The sequence below is a fragment of the Notothenia coriiceps genome, unplaced genomic scaffold (assembly GCF_000735185.1).
Source record: "Notothenia coriiceps isolate Sejong01 unplaced genomic scaffold, NC01 NC01_scaffold00019000, whole genome shotgun sequence".
NCBI classification, from domain to species: Eukaryota; Metazoa; Chordata; class Actinopteri; order Perciformes; family Nototheniidae; genus Notothenia; species Notothenia coriiceps.
Window position 1 is genome coordinate 1,961,515 of NW_011351701.1, and position 16,009 is coordinate 1,977,523.

At 36.9% G+C, this 16,009-nt stretch overlaps 2 protein-coding genes across 2 annotated transcripts; one reads left to right on the plus strand and one right to left on the minus strand.

Moving 5' to 3' along the window:
- Positions 1 to 3,427: 3,427 nt before the first annotated feature.
- On the plus strand, positions 3,428 to 15,223 carry cdo1 (cysteine dioxygenase, type I). The gene is made up of 5 exons (XM_010778306.1): positions 3,428 to 3,664; positions 4,871 to 4,948; positions 5,615 to 5,772; positions 13,026 to 13,195; positions 14,260 to 15,223. Exons 1-5 carry the CDS (start codon positions 3,495 to 3,497, stop codon positions 14,287 to 14,289), a joined length of 606 nt encoding a protein of 201 aa, XP_010776608.1. The 5' UTR covers positions 3,428 to 3,494; the 3' UTR covers positions 14,290 to 15,223.
- On the minus strand, positions 7,916 to 12,301 carry LOC104951607 (nucleolin-like). The gene is made up of 3 exons (XM_010778305.1): positions 12,159 to 12,301; positions 11,001 to 11,092; positions 7,916 to 10,448 (listed from the first exon to the last, which is right to left on the minus strand). The coding sequence occupies exons 1-3, from the start codon at positions 12,266 to 12,268 to the stop codon at positions 9,865 to 9,867; spliced, it is 786 nt and encodes a 261-aa protein (XP_010776607.1). The 5' UTR covers positions 12,269 to 12,301; the 3' UTR covers positions 7,916 to 9,864.
- Positions 15,224 to 16,009: the final 786 nt, after the last annotated feature.

Genomic DNA, 16,009 nt, shown 5'->3' on the forward strand with positions numbered 1-16,009 from the left:
AGGGATACATCCAAGTTTCCCAAAACATTTCAGAAAGAACTGTTTCTGCCAGAATCAGAGTTAAATGTATTTTTGTAATTAATTAACTGATAAGATACAAGTAGAGTTTACAATATTGCTACAGATATAATTTCACATTCTTTTATCAGAAATAATGTATTAATTTATTCAATTCTGGTCTTAATTCAAAAATCTTAACAGAGGACACATTTAGAACTTAGTTATAGTTAATTATCAAAGACATTATATTTCTATTAGTGTTTTATTTCCATATGTGAACAACATTTAGCTGACGCTTTTATCCAAAGCGACTTAAAATAAGTGCACACTGTTGTAATATTACAACATAGACATAAGCTGCTCAAAACCAAATGTGATGAATGTATTCCACAACAACTAAATATGTACATGTTCTATACATTGTAATAATCACAATAACAACGTTTTTTTTAGGCATTTTACTTACTTGAATCTGACAAATCCAGTCCAATAAAACAAAGAGATGTTGCTCGTTTGAAGATTCTGAAGTTTTGTGAGTGTATGGCCAGAGGGCAGGACCTATAAACACATAGTGTCACGATCCTAATGGTATGTCACGTTGTTAGTTTAGTCTGTCTTGTTTTGGGGTGTTATTTTGTAATTCTGTTCTCCCTGTCTCTTGTCTTCCTTCCTGTGTTTTTCCTCCTGTGTCTGATTGTCTAATTGTGTTCACCTGTTGCCCTCGTGTTTCTATCTCCCCTGCTCGCCTGTTTCTCTTCCTGTGATTACCCCTCTCTGTATTTAGTCTTGTCTTTCCCTGTGTTCCCCTGTCAGTTCATTGTTTGTCTCTCCTGTCTCCCTCCATGTTGGTCACGGTCAGTTTTGTGTGTTTATGCTACCTTGTGCTATCTATGTTTTCGATTCATGCCATGTTTTTGTTTATCAGCTTTTAAATAAAGCTCGCTTTTGTTTCTAGACCTTTTACCTTTTTTGTAGTCTGCATTCGGGTCCTACCACTTAACAGTGGTCTTAACAAATAGCATTGTGAGGCTGAACAAAAAGACCTTTTGACTATGTAAATGTAGTCTTTAAAAAACAAAACATTTACTGACTTTTTTTACAGTGGGCCTTACAGGGTTAACAAAATAAGTTACATTGCTGATTTTTTGTTATTTGCCTATTCATATACTTCTGTCTTTATTGAATATTTTAGCCTTGCTGTTTTATGCCTTCTTTGTCTTGGATCTTTACACTTGCATTGAATGTAAGAATTTTGTTTTTCCACCAAGAAAGTGCATCGTAAGGAAAAATTAAGTCATTAGGAGTACACTTGAGAATTCTTCATCTATTCATTTAAATGCTAATGTAGTATAGTATAGTATAGTTAGTGATGTTCTTTATTTATGGATATGATACTTGCTTATTAGGTTTTGCCAGTCAATAAATGTTCTGTTATTAGTACCATTAGCAGATAGAAACAAAACAGAGCATTTGGAAAAGATAAATAGTCACTCAAAATAGAACCTGTGTTCAATTGTTGGGAGCAATTAAAAATCAAGTGCAATATTGTTTTATTTCATATTAAGAAAAGCCATAAGGATTCCCAGATCTTGCAGACATGTTATCTGCAGTTTGAGATGGAATAATCTGCATAATCTTGTTTGAAATAATGTGTAAATCAAATAACTAGATTATATGTAATTTACCATTAATACAATGTATATGAATTACTGTCATAACAGAGCATCAGTCAAAATCTCAGTTCACTGGTACCACACATATTGTAGACTGTATGGTACTACATAAAGTTGGTTGGAGTTGTAGCCACAAGGAGGAGCAACAGCACATTTGGTGTTGGTGATGTGGCAGCTCAGAGAAAAAACTTCTGATGAAGGAACATTCTCCTTTTTTTAATTTCACTAATCTGTTTCTTGGAAAATAAAATGGGAAAAGTGTGCTGTTCCTACTCAAGTATGTCACTTTGTATTCTCAAAAAGGTATTTCAAAGTGTCTGTAAGCAAGACGTTGTACTCAAAGTTGAAACTGAGCTCAGTGATATTTGATATGTTGTACAGCCACTGCTTCACAGCATGCAAAAACGAACACTTTGTACATTTAATCTGCAGCACATATGATCCACAATAACATAACTACTACATACAAGCTTCATCTGACATGATGTTTTTCTTAACAGTGAGACTTATATGAATGACCTGTATGCAGAGGAATGTGTTATTCACAAAAATGATTGATGGTTTTGTTCGAACAGAGAGCTGGACTGACTGCCAGACTGTGCCAAGGACTTGCTGAGGATGTAGGATGAGGTATATGAAAACATGGACAGAAGCATCTCTCCCTGTTTTGGGCTATCTTTCTGTTCCTGATTTTGTAGATAAGTCTATCTCAAAGACACATATTCACTTAAAGTATGAACACATGCGTAATTTGCACAGGAAGTCTTTAAGTCAAGCATTTACGCATTTGCTCAATTTGCCTCTTGTTGTTTACTGATCCGAGACTTTAGATGAAATGGGTGGACTGTTGGAGTTATAAAAAACATATTTAATGCAGCAGCTACTACTAAATGTCAACTGGGACTTTTCAGTTACGTTTTACTCAAAGTGGGAAACCCCTTGTAGTTTTTATTTGACTTTTTCATTTAATTAAATATGTAATCATTCTTAAGTGGGGTGACAAGGACACAAGTCTTAAATTAAGTAAAACCTTTTACATCTGCAGTGTTAAGAATTCACTTCCCCATTGTCCTTCTTCTTTCTTCTTTCCTTTGGCTGTTTTAACCTATTTTAACCTATGGCTGTTTTAACCTTATTTTAAACTAAAGTTCTACTTAATACATATTTTTCGTAATGCATTACAACATTCATGTCATAATTAAATAATCACCTAATGCAAACAATGGTGATTACATTCCTACATTTATCATATCCACCCAGACAGGCTAAATGTCAGCAACCATGAAATTGTATTTTCCAAAACGTAAAAAATAACGTTTTTTTCTTGAAAATCCCCACTTGTTTGTGAGCTTCTGGTCTGTACATACCTTGGACATGTTTTGTTATTGAGTTTTCTGAGGAAAGGGCACACAAAACGAGGCTGGAGATCTATTGTTGGGGAAATGCCTCAATGAGAGAGAGGGAAAGGGGGAGGTTGTATTTGTGACAACGTGGTGGACTCAAAAAGGATTAGTCCAAGTTCTTAATGTGTGAGATGAATGCATATATTATATAATAAAAAATATATAAAATGTATAATATCTACGGTGTGATTCGCATGACAATTAATCCATATGTTTTCCATATATCATTATGTGCTCATGAAAACAAATATTTAAATGAGAATACGTGCTGTAGCCGTGCAGCTAATGGTACAGTCCAACACCAGTTCTCCCCCAAATTGCGGCACCAGCCTATAAAAAGTAGCGAGCGCACAAAGTTGGTACGGCAGACTTGTTTTGACTGAAGTGAAATATCTCAAATATAACTTCCTGCAAAGAGATGGAGCGCACAGAGGTGGGGAAGCCAGAATCGTTGGAGGATCTGATAAAAATCCTGCATCAGATTTTCGAGAGTGACAACATCAATGTTGAGGAGGTCCAAAATATAATGGAGGCATATAAGAGCAACCCCCAGGACTGGATGAAGCATGCAAAGTTCGACCAGTACAGGTAAAAATGTGATTGTTTATTAACGCTCATGATATTTGACTGCCATTAACTAATCAGATATAACACGTTTATTATGCTGATGCACTTTGCACTGTGGATTCTTAGCCTTGTCTGTCGCCTTGGCCTAGTGTCTTCATGCTTTTACTCCAGTCCAAATGTTGTTTTCACTATCATATTTTAACTTTTATTAATATTGTGTGTCTGTATTTGTCCGCTGATCTTGATTTTGTTGCAAATCAACGATGGCTGTTCTCTACAAACATGAGATGCCCTTGACATGACGAATATAGTGAAGTTACAAGGTTATTCATAACGTTTGCAAATAATTGAACACATTAATTAAATACTTCAATATTTAAAAAATAATCGTTCTCACGTTTGAACAAAAACCTGTTCTTGTTTCCATGCAGAATGCAGATTTCGTCACATCGTATTTGAATAAAAGATTGGAAAAACCCGACTTCTACCAAATTCATATTAATGCAGTCTATTTAGGAACACTACTCCTACATTAGGCTGACAACCTTATACAAAACAGTTGATTTTAAATTATAAATGTTTAAATCTGCAATGGAGAAAAAATAGGGAGCTCAAACGCTTTGAATAGCTTCAGTGTTGTGATCAGTGAGGGGTCAATGGAGGGAGGGTGAGGGTGCCATCCAATCAACACTGAGAACACACACACACCCGAATGACTGTCTGTTGTCCGCGAGGGAGCTGCAGCTGCCTCAAAAACATTTAGAGACTGCCGGAATGACACAGCGCACAACAACGTGCAGAGTAATGTTTACAGAACAAGCATGGACGCAAAATGGCCTATATTACATCATTGGGGTATCTGTATGGAAATAAAATAAAGAAAAAACATTAAGTATCACCTTGTTGTCGGTTAGCGTGGGGTCCAGCAGGAATTTTGTGCGGGTGACATTAAACAGTTGTCCATTATAAGTAATCCTACAACAGGTTAACTGTATGGAAACTGCAATAAATTGGACATTTAAATCAAATAAAGATCATAGTGTTTAAATCTTCGTCACATTGAGATTTAGCTTTGTCCTAAAAATGATTTTTAAAAATATATATATATTGAGAATTAGCATTCAATGTAAAACGTGTGACAACGCCTCTTCTCTGGACTCCTTTGGGACATTTTCTATATGCACTTTATATCTCCCTGTTTGTTTAACACATTGTCCTCTTCTTCAGGTACACAAGAAACTTGGTTGACGAGGGTAACGGGAAATTCAACCTCATGATTCTGTGCTGGGGAGAAGGCCATGGCAGGTGAGATGCTCCCGCCTGCAAATTAAGGGTTGACATCACAAACACAATCTTATTTTATTGCATCATACAATAACATCCAAATTGTGTTTAGCTATTTAGCAAGATCTCAGCGATAACTGCAAATGAAAAGCTATGATACATGTTGCATAAAGCTATACAATCTATTGTGTATTCAAGTGATTTTCTGTGGAAATTATTGTCTCACAGTAATAGAGATAAAGAGAGTCCAATGTTCTAAACACGGAAAGGCTGTCTAAACAGATGTTATTTAGTTATATCTATTGCATGTTGCTCCTTTTGAGCCTATATCACCTGAGCACCTAACACATAAGGGTATAGACATTGACATATTCACTTGAGTTTGTTTTGGGTTGATAATATAAATGTTATATTTTTATGAAAATATAACGGAACATTTCTTTCACCTACTGAAGAAAGGCCATGAAAACGGGCATTACATGATATTATGTATAAAATGTATGTGTCAGTCTGGAGGAAGAGTTTGAATTTCATATCTCAAGAAGAAGAGTTTCTGAGAACTGGCCCTGACCCTGCTAATGAATCTGAGAAGTTCCTTAAAGGGCAGATTTAAAATGGTGCTTTTAGTCCAAAGGTTATGACAAGGATCTCACACTGTATGCTTGTTTTTATCTTTTCCATTTGCAGTAGCATCCATGATCACTCGGACTCGCATTGTTTTATGAAGCTGCTGCAGGGTCAGCTGAAGGAGACCCTGTTTGACTGGCCCGAGAGTAAATCCAAAGGAGAAATGGTCCAGAAGTCACAGAGAATCCTCCAGGAAAACACGGTTGCTTACATAAATGGTGAGAAACCAGACAGTGTGCTTAGTGTTTCTATCCTTTTAACTAGGCTTGATTGTTAATCAGGGTATATGCAGGAATCCTGAAGTCAAGTTTAATACCTTTTATGACCTTTTTTAAGACCCTTTCCATACATTTTAAGACCTCATCGCCACTTGGAGTTTTAACCGGTTACATTGGCGCAACAGTTACTATATACAGTATTGATTGTCCTTCCTCCTTATCTTCCAACCATTTGGACGCAGACTTGCATTCCCCCATAACGATGTTTAACAACCGGCGTAAACTCACTGTGAATCACACTACACACCTATGCAATGATTACATTCAGGCACACTGTAGAATACAACCTCTTTGGACAATTTATATACTTATTGGAAACAAGCTACAACATGTAATACCTTGGAAAATGCCGCTTAGTACTTTTTAATGGCTTTAATTTTTGCTAAATTGATTTATCAATTTTTTATATTTTTTAAGACCCCGCGGACACCGTGAGTATTCTCCAGACATATTAAAAAAACATTGTTTGGTGCAGATCCTCTTACCAATAAAGTAACTGCACCATTTCCATGGCTTTCACTGTTATTCCTTTTCAACTAAATGGATCTCACAACACTCACACTGACAGCAGCGGAGGCTTCACTTTGAGTAGCAGCTAATGGAGCCAGATATCTTCTAAGTTATTAGATTGAAAAGGTCCTTTTGGTGCACGTTATGAATCACAACATAGACCTCTTACCGGATGTTAAAGGAAAAAAACTCAGGCCGTATTTCAGCCCTAAGCGAAATTGAAATATATAAAGTGTTTATACTTACAAAGAATATTTCAGAGTGTCGTCCAGTTCCATGATGGCTGCCTGGTTTCCGCAGCGGTAGCAGTAGTTTGGAGCACTAAAGATGGTCACCACATTCTTATCGTGACCCCAGTTGTAGCCCTGAAAGTGCAAAAGCATGTTCATTGTTAAATGTTTTCATGATGCTACTGCATTCATCCGTAAAGGGACAATAGGTAAGTACTCTTCCATTAGTGTTCTTCACATTAATAACTAGGGATGGGTACCGAGAACCGGTACTAAGTCAATACCGGTACCTGATTGGACGGTATCGGTATACCGTTAAGCCGCTGGACAAACGGTGCTGCTATCGGTATATGTGTTACGTCTACTTCCTTAGTTTAACTTTAAACCATTCTGGTTGGTTGGGAACCCTCATCCCGTGTGATGTATCCGGTTTGAGACCCCTCTGATTGGCCACTGTAAATGCCACTCGTCATCTCTCTCAACAGCGCTCTTATTATTGTTGTGAGACTCCCGCAGGCATGGCAGACAGAGCGAAGCGATCGAAGGTCTGGGTGCACTTTAAAAATGTTTAGTGGCGATAGTGCAAGGTACAATCTATGTACTCAATTATTTGCTTGTAAAGGGGGTAACACAAGCAACTTAATGAAGCATTTGCAAACGAGACACTCATTGAATCTAAAACGGTGCTAGCTATACTGCTTGTGCTAATAGTGCTAGCGGGCTTCAGCCGCGCCGTGTGTAAAGGTGACCTGAGCGATGGCTCGCAGGCAAGTTAGCTGCTGCGCCATGCGCACGGGTAATATGTTTTGTTTACCTGAGTGCAGTCTTGTAGGCAGTGTATTAATGTGAGCTCCTACACCTATCATAATTTGGCCTTTCATTGAATGCTTTATAAACCAGTTAAACTTACAGATGTCATTGTGAATTGGAAAACTGCATTTAAATGTTGAACAACATTTAAATGCAGTTTTCCAATTCACAATGACATCTGTAAGTTTAACTGGTTTATAAAGCATTCAATGAAAGGCCAAATTATGATAGGTGTAGGAGCNGTATTGTCTGATGTATTGTCTGATGTATTTTCTGATGTATTGTCTGATGTATTTTCTGATGTATTTTCTGATGTATTGTCTGATGTATTGTCTGATGTATTTTCTGATGTATTTTCTGATGTATTGTCTGTATTTTCTGATTTCAATTATCTTAAGAAATCCTGAAAAAAAATATATATATTTGTGTCAAAAGGGATGTATCAACGTGTGAGCAAAGGTGTTCATAATAATTGGACATAAACTGTAAAAATCCAAAGAACAACATAACCATAAAATGTCAAAAAGAAGAACAAATGTTTAATTCTTTATTAATCCTATATACAGACATTTACAGCAATTTTTACTAAAATGATTAAAGATAGTTATGGTAACTTCCTGTTTTAAGGACAATGTAACAGAGATGACGTAAAGTATTAGATGACTCTGTCCAGTTGTAGTTTCCAGTAAATGATACACAGAAGATACATGTACTGTGAAAAAGAAGCAGAAGAAGAAGAAGCAGGGTCGTCAAAGTGAAACACAACAGTCATTTCTCCTGCATTTACTAAACACTATAACAAAATAACACATATTGCTTTTTCTTTATTTTACAGTGGTTTTTCCACATGAGATGATGCTGTATATTATTCACCCTGCAGATAAACACGAGGAGGAGATCTGAGGGTCGGCTTTTATTCATTGAGTGAGTAACCTCTCTTAAGCGCACTTAAACCCTTTTTGTTTTTTTAATACACAAACTCTACAGCTCTGTACAAACAAATCAGAAAATGCTGAAAACAATAATTGTATTTATCGTCTAATTAAACACATTTGTGGTTGAAAAGTTTTGTGCATCATCAGACCATCTGAGTGTGCAACAAAACAGTTCATTCTTAAGAACTTAATTTTTTCAGACCGTCGATTGAGGAGTACCAACTTGTTGTAAATCAGAAAATCTATTTGTGGTCACTGACCAAAGTAAGTTGAGGGATATGATTAGCCTAGCTTAGCATAAACACTGGAAACAGATAGCCTGTTTTTCAGGTTTTCATCAAGTCTAGTGTAGCTCCTGATGTACGATTATGGCCACATGTGAATCTTCTTGAGATCTGACCAAAAGTTCATTCTGTCTTTAATCTCAGAATCCTGACTTTTCTTTTAAAAAATATATTTTTTTCCTCCAAATTTAGAATCTTCTTCTTTAAGAATCTGACTTTTTTCAAATGTAATAATTTCATTCTAAAATATCTGACTTTTCTTTCCAAATTCTGACTTTTTTTTCAGAATCCGGACCAGCTGAATTCTGGCTTAAATCTTAGAACATTTTTTTATTTGGTCAGTATTTTTTATTTTGGATTTACAGGAAAAACTTTGATTTAGATTTTTTTTCTGACGTCTGAAAGTATATTTGTATTCTTGACTTTTTGTTAAAAATTCTGACTTTTTTCAGAAAATTCTGACTTCTTTTTCAAAATTCTAACTTTTTCTTTTCTGAATTCGGAACAACATTTTTGAATCACAGAATTCTGGCTTAAATCTCCGAACAAAAAAAAATTCTATTTGGTCAGTACTTTATTTTGGATTTTCAGGAAAAACGTTGATTTTCACTTTTTTTTTTTCTGACTTCTGAGTTTTCTCTTTGTATTCTTGAATCTTAGAATTCGAACCTAGATCTCAGATGATTTTTAACCTTAAATGTAGTACTGTAGTGTATATCATCCTAAAAATGAATTTAAACTGTGTCGGACGTTTATTTTTGAAAAATCATTATGCCTAAAATGAGTCTGACATACCGTCCAAAACTGACACTAGAGGGCCTCATACTGTGAAGAATAGACCCAAAACAAGTATTTCATGAGAAGGGAGTGAGAATAAATTGTAATAAACATTCATCACAAACATCATAAACCCCCATTTGTCTAAAAAAACCTCCAAACGAATGATATAAATCTGTTTCCTCTTAATGATCACACCATATTTAGTTATTTTCACTGACTTGTATTTACTTGCAGTCATATTTTGTGAGCAGGTTATGCTCTCATTCTTTGAGCCAGATCTCAGGCCAGACTACCTGCAGATGTTTTGGCAGCTGTTTCCTGAGAGTTATTTATTAATTAACTCATATTACTCTGCAGGAGGGAGGGGGGTGAAAGTGTTTGTTACCAGGGTGGGTTAACAAGGTAATGTGCAGTCAGTCAACACAGGCATGGTGAGGTGATGTCTCCTCTTCCTCCTCTTCCTCATCCTCCTCCTCCTCCTCCTCACAGCCTCAGAGTCAGGATCCCAATCAGAAATGCTAACAGGAGTGAAGGTGAGGACACTGGATCAGAACCAGAAATCATATCTCTCCTGTGTTTGTAATTATCTTGCGTTACGTCCCTCTCTGCCTTTTCCTCCCTTTGCTCCACCTCCTCTTCCTCCTCCTCATCCTCTTCCTCTTCCTCTGGTGTTGTTGAGGGGGTTCCTGGAGGAGGGGTAGTGCCTGGGGCGGGTGTTGGTTGGGCTTCCTCAGAGTCCCAATCAGAGGCAGTGGTAATACTGGGAGTACTGGTGGTGTCAGGCTGCTCATTGGGGGCAGATGTCACCGGAGAAGCAGCAGCCTCTTCCTCTTCCTCTTCCTCCTCCCCCTCCTCTTCCTCGTCTTCGTCGTCAGGTTGGTCGTAGGGGGCAGTTGTTGCTATGGAAGCAGCAGCAACGTCCAGCTCGTCTTCAGGCAGGAGGAAGGGTTCAGATGTAGCTTGGGGAGGAAAAACTGTCTCACCTTCTTCATCATCATCATCATCATCATCAACCCCATCCTCCTCGTCTTCCTCGTCTTCCTCCTCGTATTCCTCTGTGTCAGCAACTATAAAACAAACAACAGAAGAACATAATGTTTCATTCTCAAATCTTCTCCAAAGACTACACCTTTTTCAGTTACTCAAATACAAATGTTATATATATAAAAAGAGATTATGATAAATGGCTGTTTACAAGAAAAAGAAAATCTCTTATTTGACTTGAGTAAATGTTCTTTATTTTGTACTATTGATGTTTGAATTATTATGAATGCTGTCCACCATGGTACACATGCATTTAAATCTAGATTATTTTTGTACTTATATAAATAAATGTTGTCCTTCCGTAGCTCGAATGTGCGACAAAAAACCATGACATTTTCTTTTTTTATAAAAAGGAAATCAAACATTGAATCCTGAACGCTGTAGGCCAAGAAGCATGTGATGAAGGACCCACTACAGAGTTAAACTCATCTAATAAAGGACTAATATATGCCTAATAATGTACTAAATCCTGCTGCACTCATTAGGACAGAAGTGAACCTACATTTTAATAATTAGATTTTGCCCCACGGTCTGGGGGACACTGTGTGTGTTTGTGCTCCTGAGGCATCTCTTACCACAGAGGTTGTTTTCACATTTCTGGAGGTTTTCAGGACATCTGGAGCACCATTCACCCTCAACATACGGCCTCTCTTCCTCAAAGTTCCCTCTGAGGACACATTTAAATCACAACATCACACACAGACATTATGACTTTAAATACCTTATAAGAGAAAGCAACTGCGACTGATATAAAAAACATAAAATAATAATATATCATCTACGTTAAAGTACTCAAATAAATACTTTAAGGTTTATAGTATATTATTAATATAATAAGAATTGTTATCGGAGTGTCTATTTGCACTCGGGTAAAAGTCAATGTCAACATCATGAAAAGTAAAAATTAGTAAACTAAAATTGAAAATAAATATTAATATTAAATAACTTTGAATATAATTCTTAAATCAATTTGCTCACATTGACACCAACATTTTTACTCAACATATTCAACCTTAAATTAAATAGAAAATATCATAATTAAATATGTACACACAAACACTGTGAACAAAAACATGACTGTCCACAAGGGGGAGCTCTTGTTCCAATAAAACTAACACTTTGAGATCATGGTGCAGCAGTGTAGTATCAGTGACATGCTGTGTATACTAGAGTAGTAGTATCATAGTTGTTGTTGTTGATGTATGTAATATTAGTAGCAGTAGTAGTATTAGTAGTAGTAGGTAGTTGTAGAATAAGTAGTAGTAGTAGTAGTAGTAGCTACTGACGGTGGGTAGTAGTTGTTGTTGCAGTATTAAAAGCAGTACTAGTAGTTGTTTTAGTATGAGTAGTAGTAGTAGTAGGTAGTTGTAGTATGAGTAATATAAGTAGTAGTAGCTACTGACGGTGTGGGTAGTAGTTGTCGTTGCAGTATTATAAGTAGTAGAAGTAGTTGTTTTAGTAGTAGTAGTATTAAATCAGCATATACTTCTGCCAGGGGATGCCACCCCTCAAAATCTCCTGCCACCCTCTTGCCACCCCATGAATATTTTTCTAGATCCGCCCCTGAGTAGTAGTACTAGTAGTAGAAGTACTGACGGTGGGTGGTAGTTGTTGTTGCAGTATTATAAATAGTAGTAGTAGTTGTTTTAGTATGTGTAGTAGTAGTAGTAGTAGTTGTTGTAGGAGTAGTAGGTAGTTGTAGTATGAGTAGTGGAAGTAGTAGTAGTACTGACGGTGGGTAGTAGTTGCAGACGAGGTATGAGACTCTCTCCCAGTCCAGACCCTCCATGTTGTTACAGAAATGGAAAGCACAGCCGACCCTGTGTGTGTCTGCCCACACCATCTGTAACACACACACACACACACACGCACACGCACACACACACACACACACACACACACACACACACACACACANTCACACTACACACCTATGCAATGATTACATTCAGGCACACTGTAGAATACAACCTCTTTGGACAATTTATATACTTATTGAAAACAAGCTACAAAATGTAATACCTTGGAAAATGCCGTTTAATACTTTTTAATAGCCTTAATTTCCGCTAAATTGATTTATCAACTTTTAATACTTTTTAAGACCCCGCGGACACCCTGATATTTCATCATTTTTAAAATATCTTAATGTTAATTATACTTGTTTGTTTGTGTGAGGGCAAGGTGTGAAACTGGTGCTTAATATGAGGAAACCCTCTCATTATATGCCTTGTTCAGTAAAACACAACAAAAATCCCTACATTTTCTTTCCCAGATGAAATATATATTATCTCTGTCACAGTCCAAAGTCTGTGCAAATGAGTTATTTGTGTGGCACTTTTTACAGCAAAGTTTCCAACCTCTGCAGTTACATAATGTCAAACTGGTCTCAGAGGAGTTAGGAGCCGGTTCTTACTTTACAATGAATAGTATTCATGTCTCTCCCCACCTCTGCTGACGGAGTGCTTCCCTCAGCAGAGCCCTGGTGTGATGTTTGTTGGTTGCAGTACTCAGGAAGTGCCTCTGTGTGAGCCTCAATTCACAGCATTCCAGTGGTCTAAATGTATGTTTTTAAATCGTGTGTGTGTTTGTGCATATTTTAGACTCCATTGGCCTGCATCGTGTGGAAAATGGCAGCCACACAGAGTGCGCTGCCAGTTTGCACCTGTACTGTCCCCCGTTCCAGGCCTGCCAGACCTTCGACCAGCGGACGGGGCACACGAACATCGCCAAGATGACTTTCTGGAGCAAAAACGGGGAGAGAACTCCATTTGTAAGCAACTTTTTATCACTATTTACATTTAAAGTAACTAAAAAGTTGTGTGTTGATGTTTTGGTCTTTGGATTCCTACATTTTGCAAAGTAAATTCTGTAGGTGGAAGTTATGAGACTCTTAATGTGGGAAGTTAAATATGTGACTTGTTGACACGTTTTTAATCACAGCATTGCATGCCAAACACTAACAGCCTAAATATATAGCTTGAGATGTTAGCAACAGCCGGACAGAGAGAGACAAAGGTTAATTTATACAAACTAAATAAAATACTAGATGATTGCATTAATGTACAATGTCTCAACCCTAACCCGGTAATAAAGTCTTTTTTTGTTAAGTTACCACATATTGCCACCACAAACAGGATCAGTGCAGACAGTTAATTGAACTTCCTCACCTCCCTGCCTGAAGAGCAGGAAGTGGGACGTTTTTATACGGTCTTGCTACTCTCATTAAGCTTAGTTTGCAGAAAATCACAGCAGCACCCCTTGAAGATTCAGGGTTTTAATAGGAAGTTTCCATTACATATACATTAAATGTGTTCCAGTTGCTGTAGTTTCAACAAAAATGATGCTTATGTTAAAAATAAATGTTATGAATTGAAAATGGCATGCAAAAGAATACAGCACAAAAACGTAAAACAATAGCACCTAAAGAATAGGACCTCTGCCTGCTTTGGTTCTCCTGCCACAACTGTGGTCTCATCTGAAATGCACAAGTTGTATAAGCATACCTTGACCATAACACTGTTAAGTTTCTGCATTAGATTGCAACACCAAACAGAGGAGATAAGATAGTAGAAGTACGTAAGTGTTAGCACACAACGAACTTAACTCGCTACACGCCTCTCGCTCTCAACTCTGGTTGTGGGCTGAGGTTTCTTTTTTCCGGATTCATGACCAATTGTGCTGTAATTTAATTTTGAAATCTTAAGTCTAATGGTGTAAACTGACTTAAAATAGTTCTGTTTTTGCTTAGTTTAGTACTTGTGAGTCTATGTATTACTGTTATTCAGTGACTAATGACCTGACCCTAGTCTAACTAGTTTCCGCCCTTTTTTCCAGGAGACCACAGTTTCACAAGAGAACAACTAATGGTCGCTCCTGATGATGAAGACACACGCATTTAAAATGACAATGTTGTGAAATTGTTTCAAGGAAAAACTGCTGGGGAAGCGAAATGTGGACCTACTATGACTAAACAACCCATTTAAAAATCAGGAGCGGGCTGGTTCAAAAGGACAACCCAGTAATTAGAATGGCTTTATCGCTGCCCAGTGTGAGCTTGGCAAATACTGATGAGCACAGGACGAATGCATGAATAGGCTTGGACATGGATTGAATCTGCCTTTTGTTTGCTGGGCCTGAGGAGACCCTTTTCCAATAACAACATTCCTGTTCATCCACGACCTGTGTAACCACACTTTTGTAAAGTTATGGCCCATAGTCTAAGAGTATAGCTCTAGCTTTTCAAAGAGGGGGGAAATATTGCTTTATAGTGTTTAATTTTTATCTCTGAACAAAAAAAAAAAACGTTTTCTGCAATCAACAGTTTTGTTATCGATGGAGCACTTTTATAGCTGTATTTACTGTCAATTTATACCACTCAAAATTGTCTTAACACCTGTTGCAAATCTCAAATTGTACGCATTTTTTTGTTTCGTTTGCATTTGGTAAAAAGAAATGTAAAGCTTTAGAGTTGTGTTGTTTTTAAAAGTGCGATGGTTGTAATTTATTTGCGGGGAAGAGAGTTTTTTAATCAGCGAGCTTCCGTGTTACTTCTTAATGTATTCATCCTTAAGTTTTAAACAAGTCTTTTGTATTATTAGACTATATGTTCAGATAAAGCTCATAACTTTTCTCAGGATTTTGGCATATTTTACTTGTAGCTGTATTTATATAGTGTGTAATTTTTGCAGCATAGCACCTCTCCTAGCACCGTCAAATGCATGAATGATTTCTGTGATGCAGTAAAAGATAAATCTGGCCAAAACTGTAACGCAATAAAACCATTACACTTTCATAGAACTGCACTTTGTGTTGTCCTCATTTTTTTCTGTTTGTGTAATAAGTGCCTGTAGGCAAAGAGCTTGTTTGGTACACCTGGAGAAAACTGTCAAAAGCCAAAATAACAGCTGATGATTCATGTGTGCCTTTTGCTGTCGGATGCTGGGTGTAAACATTACATTTATTTGTTTCAGTGCCTCTTACTGATATAGTAAATATTTGCTAGCAATTCCTAATGGTTGATTAATAGACAATGAAAGTATATTAGAGTCATGTGGAAATTGCAGCGAATTGTCAAGAGCTGTCTGGTTGTCTGGTAAGCTGTCTGGTTTCAGCCGGCAAGCAAATTAATGCAAGCGCTGCCCTCTGTACTTTGATACAAGGTTAATATTGATTGATGATTAACTTGACCAATAAGCAGATTATGTTATTGAAGCATTGATAACAATTTTCAAGTACCAGCTATTCAGCTGATGTCTGTTCCAATTTGTATCTCCTCGGCAAGCAAACAAGTGTATTAACTGACTCAGCGTGAAAGTATAATTAATGAATTTGAAAGATAAGGCACAATTGAAGACGGGAGTGTATATGCAAAGCTCCAGTTCTCTGTAAAACTATACTCCTACTATAAATACTGAAACTGTACCTTTGTATACATTGTTTATATCAAGCTAGACTGTACAACACTCAGTGCACTTTTTATTTTACCTAAACAAGTTGATCTACAGTTTGTAATGTTTTACATTAACTTGAATAGACAAAATAAGTGGTAAATAGATAAAGTGTAAGTCATAAATCTCTAAAATGG

Coding starts and splice junctions, on each gene's coding strand:
- cdo1 (XM_010778306.1), top strand. CDS start 3,495: ATGGAGCGCACAGAGGTGGGGAAGCCAGAATCGTTGGAGGATCTGATA. Junction 3,665..4,870: donor GCAAAGTTCGACCAGTACAG/GTAAAAATGTGA, acceptor CCTCTTCTTCAG/GTACACAAGAAACTTGGTTG. Junction 4,949..5,614: donor TGGGGAGAAGGCCATGGCAG/GTGAGATGCTCC, acceptor TTCCATTTGCAG/TAGCATCCATGATCACTCGG.
- LOC104951607 (XM_010778305.1), bottom strand. CDS start 12,268: ATGGTGTGGGCAGACACACACAGGGTCGGCTGTGCTTTCCATTTCTGT. Junction 11,093..12,158: donor GTCTGCAACTACTACCCACC/GTCAGTACTACT, acceptor ATGTGTCCTCAG/AGGGAACTTTGAGGAAGAGA. Junction 10,449..11,000: donor ATGTGAAAACAACCTCTGTG/GTAAGAGATGCC, acceptor TTTGTTTTATAG/TTGCTGACACAGAGGAATAC.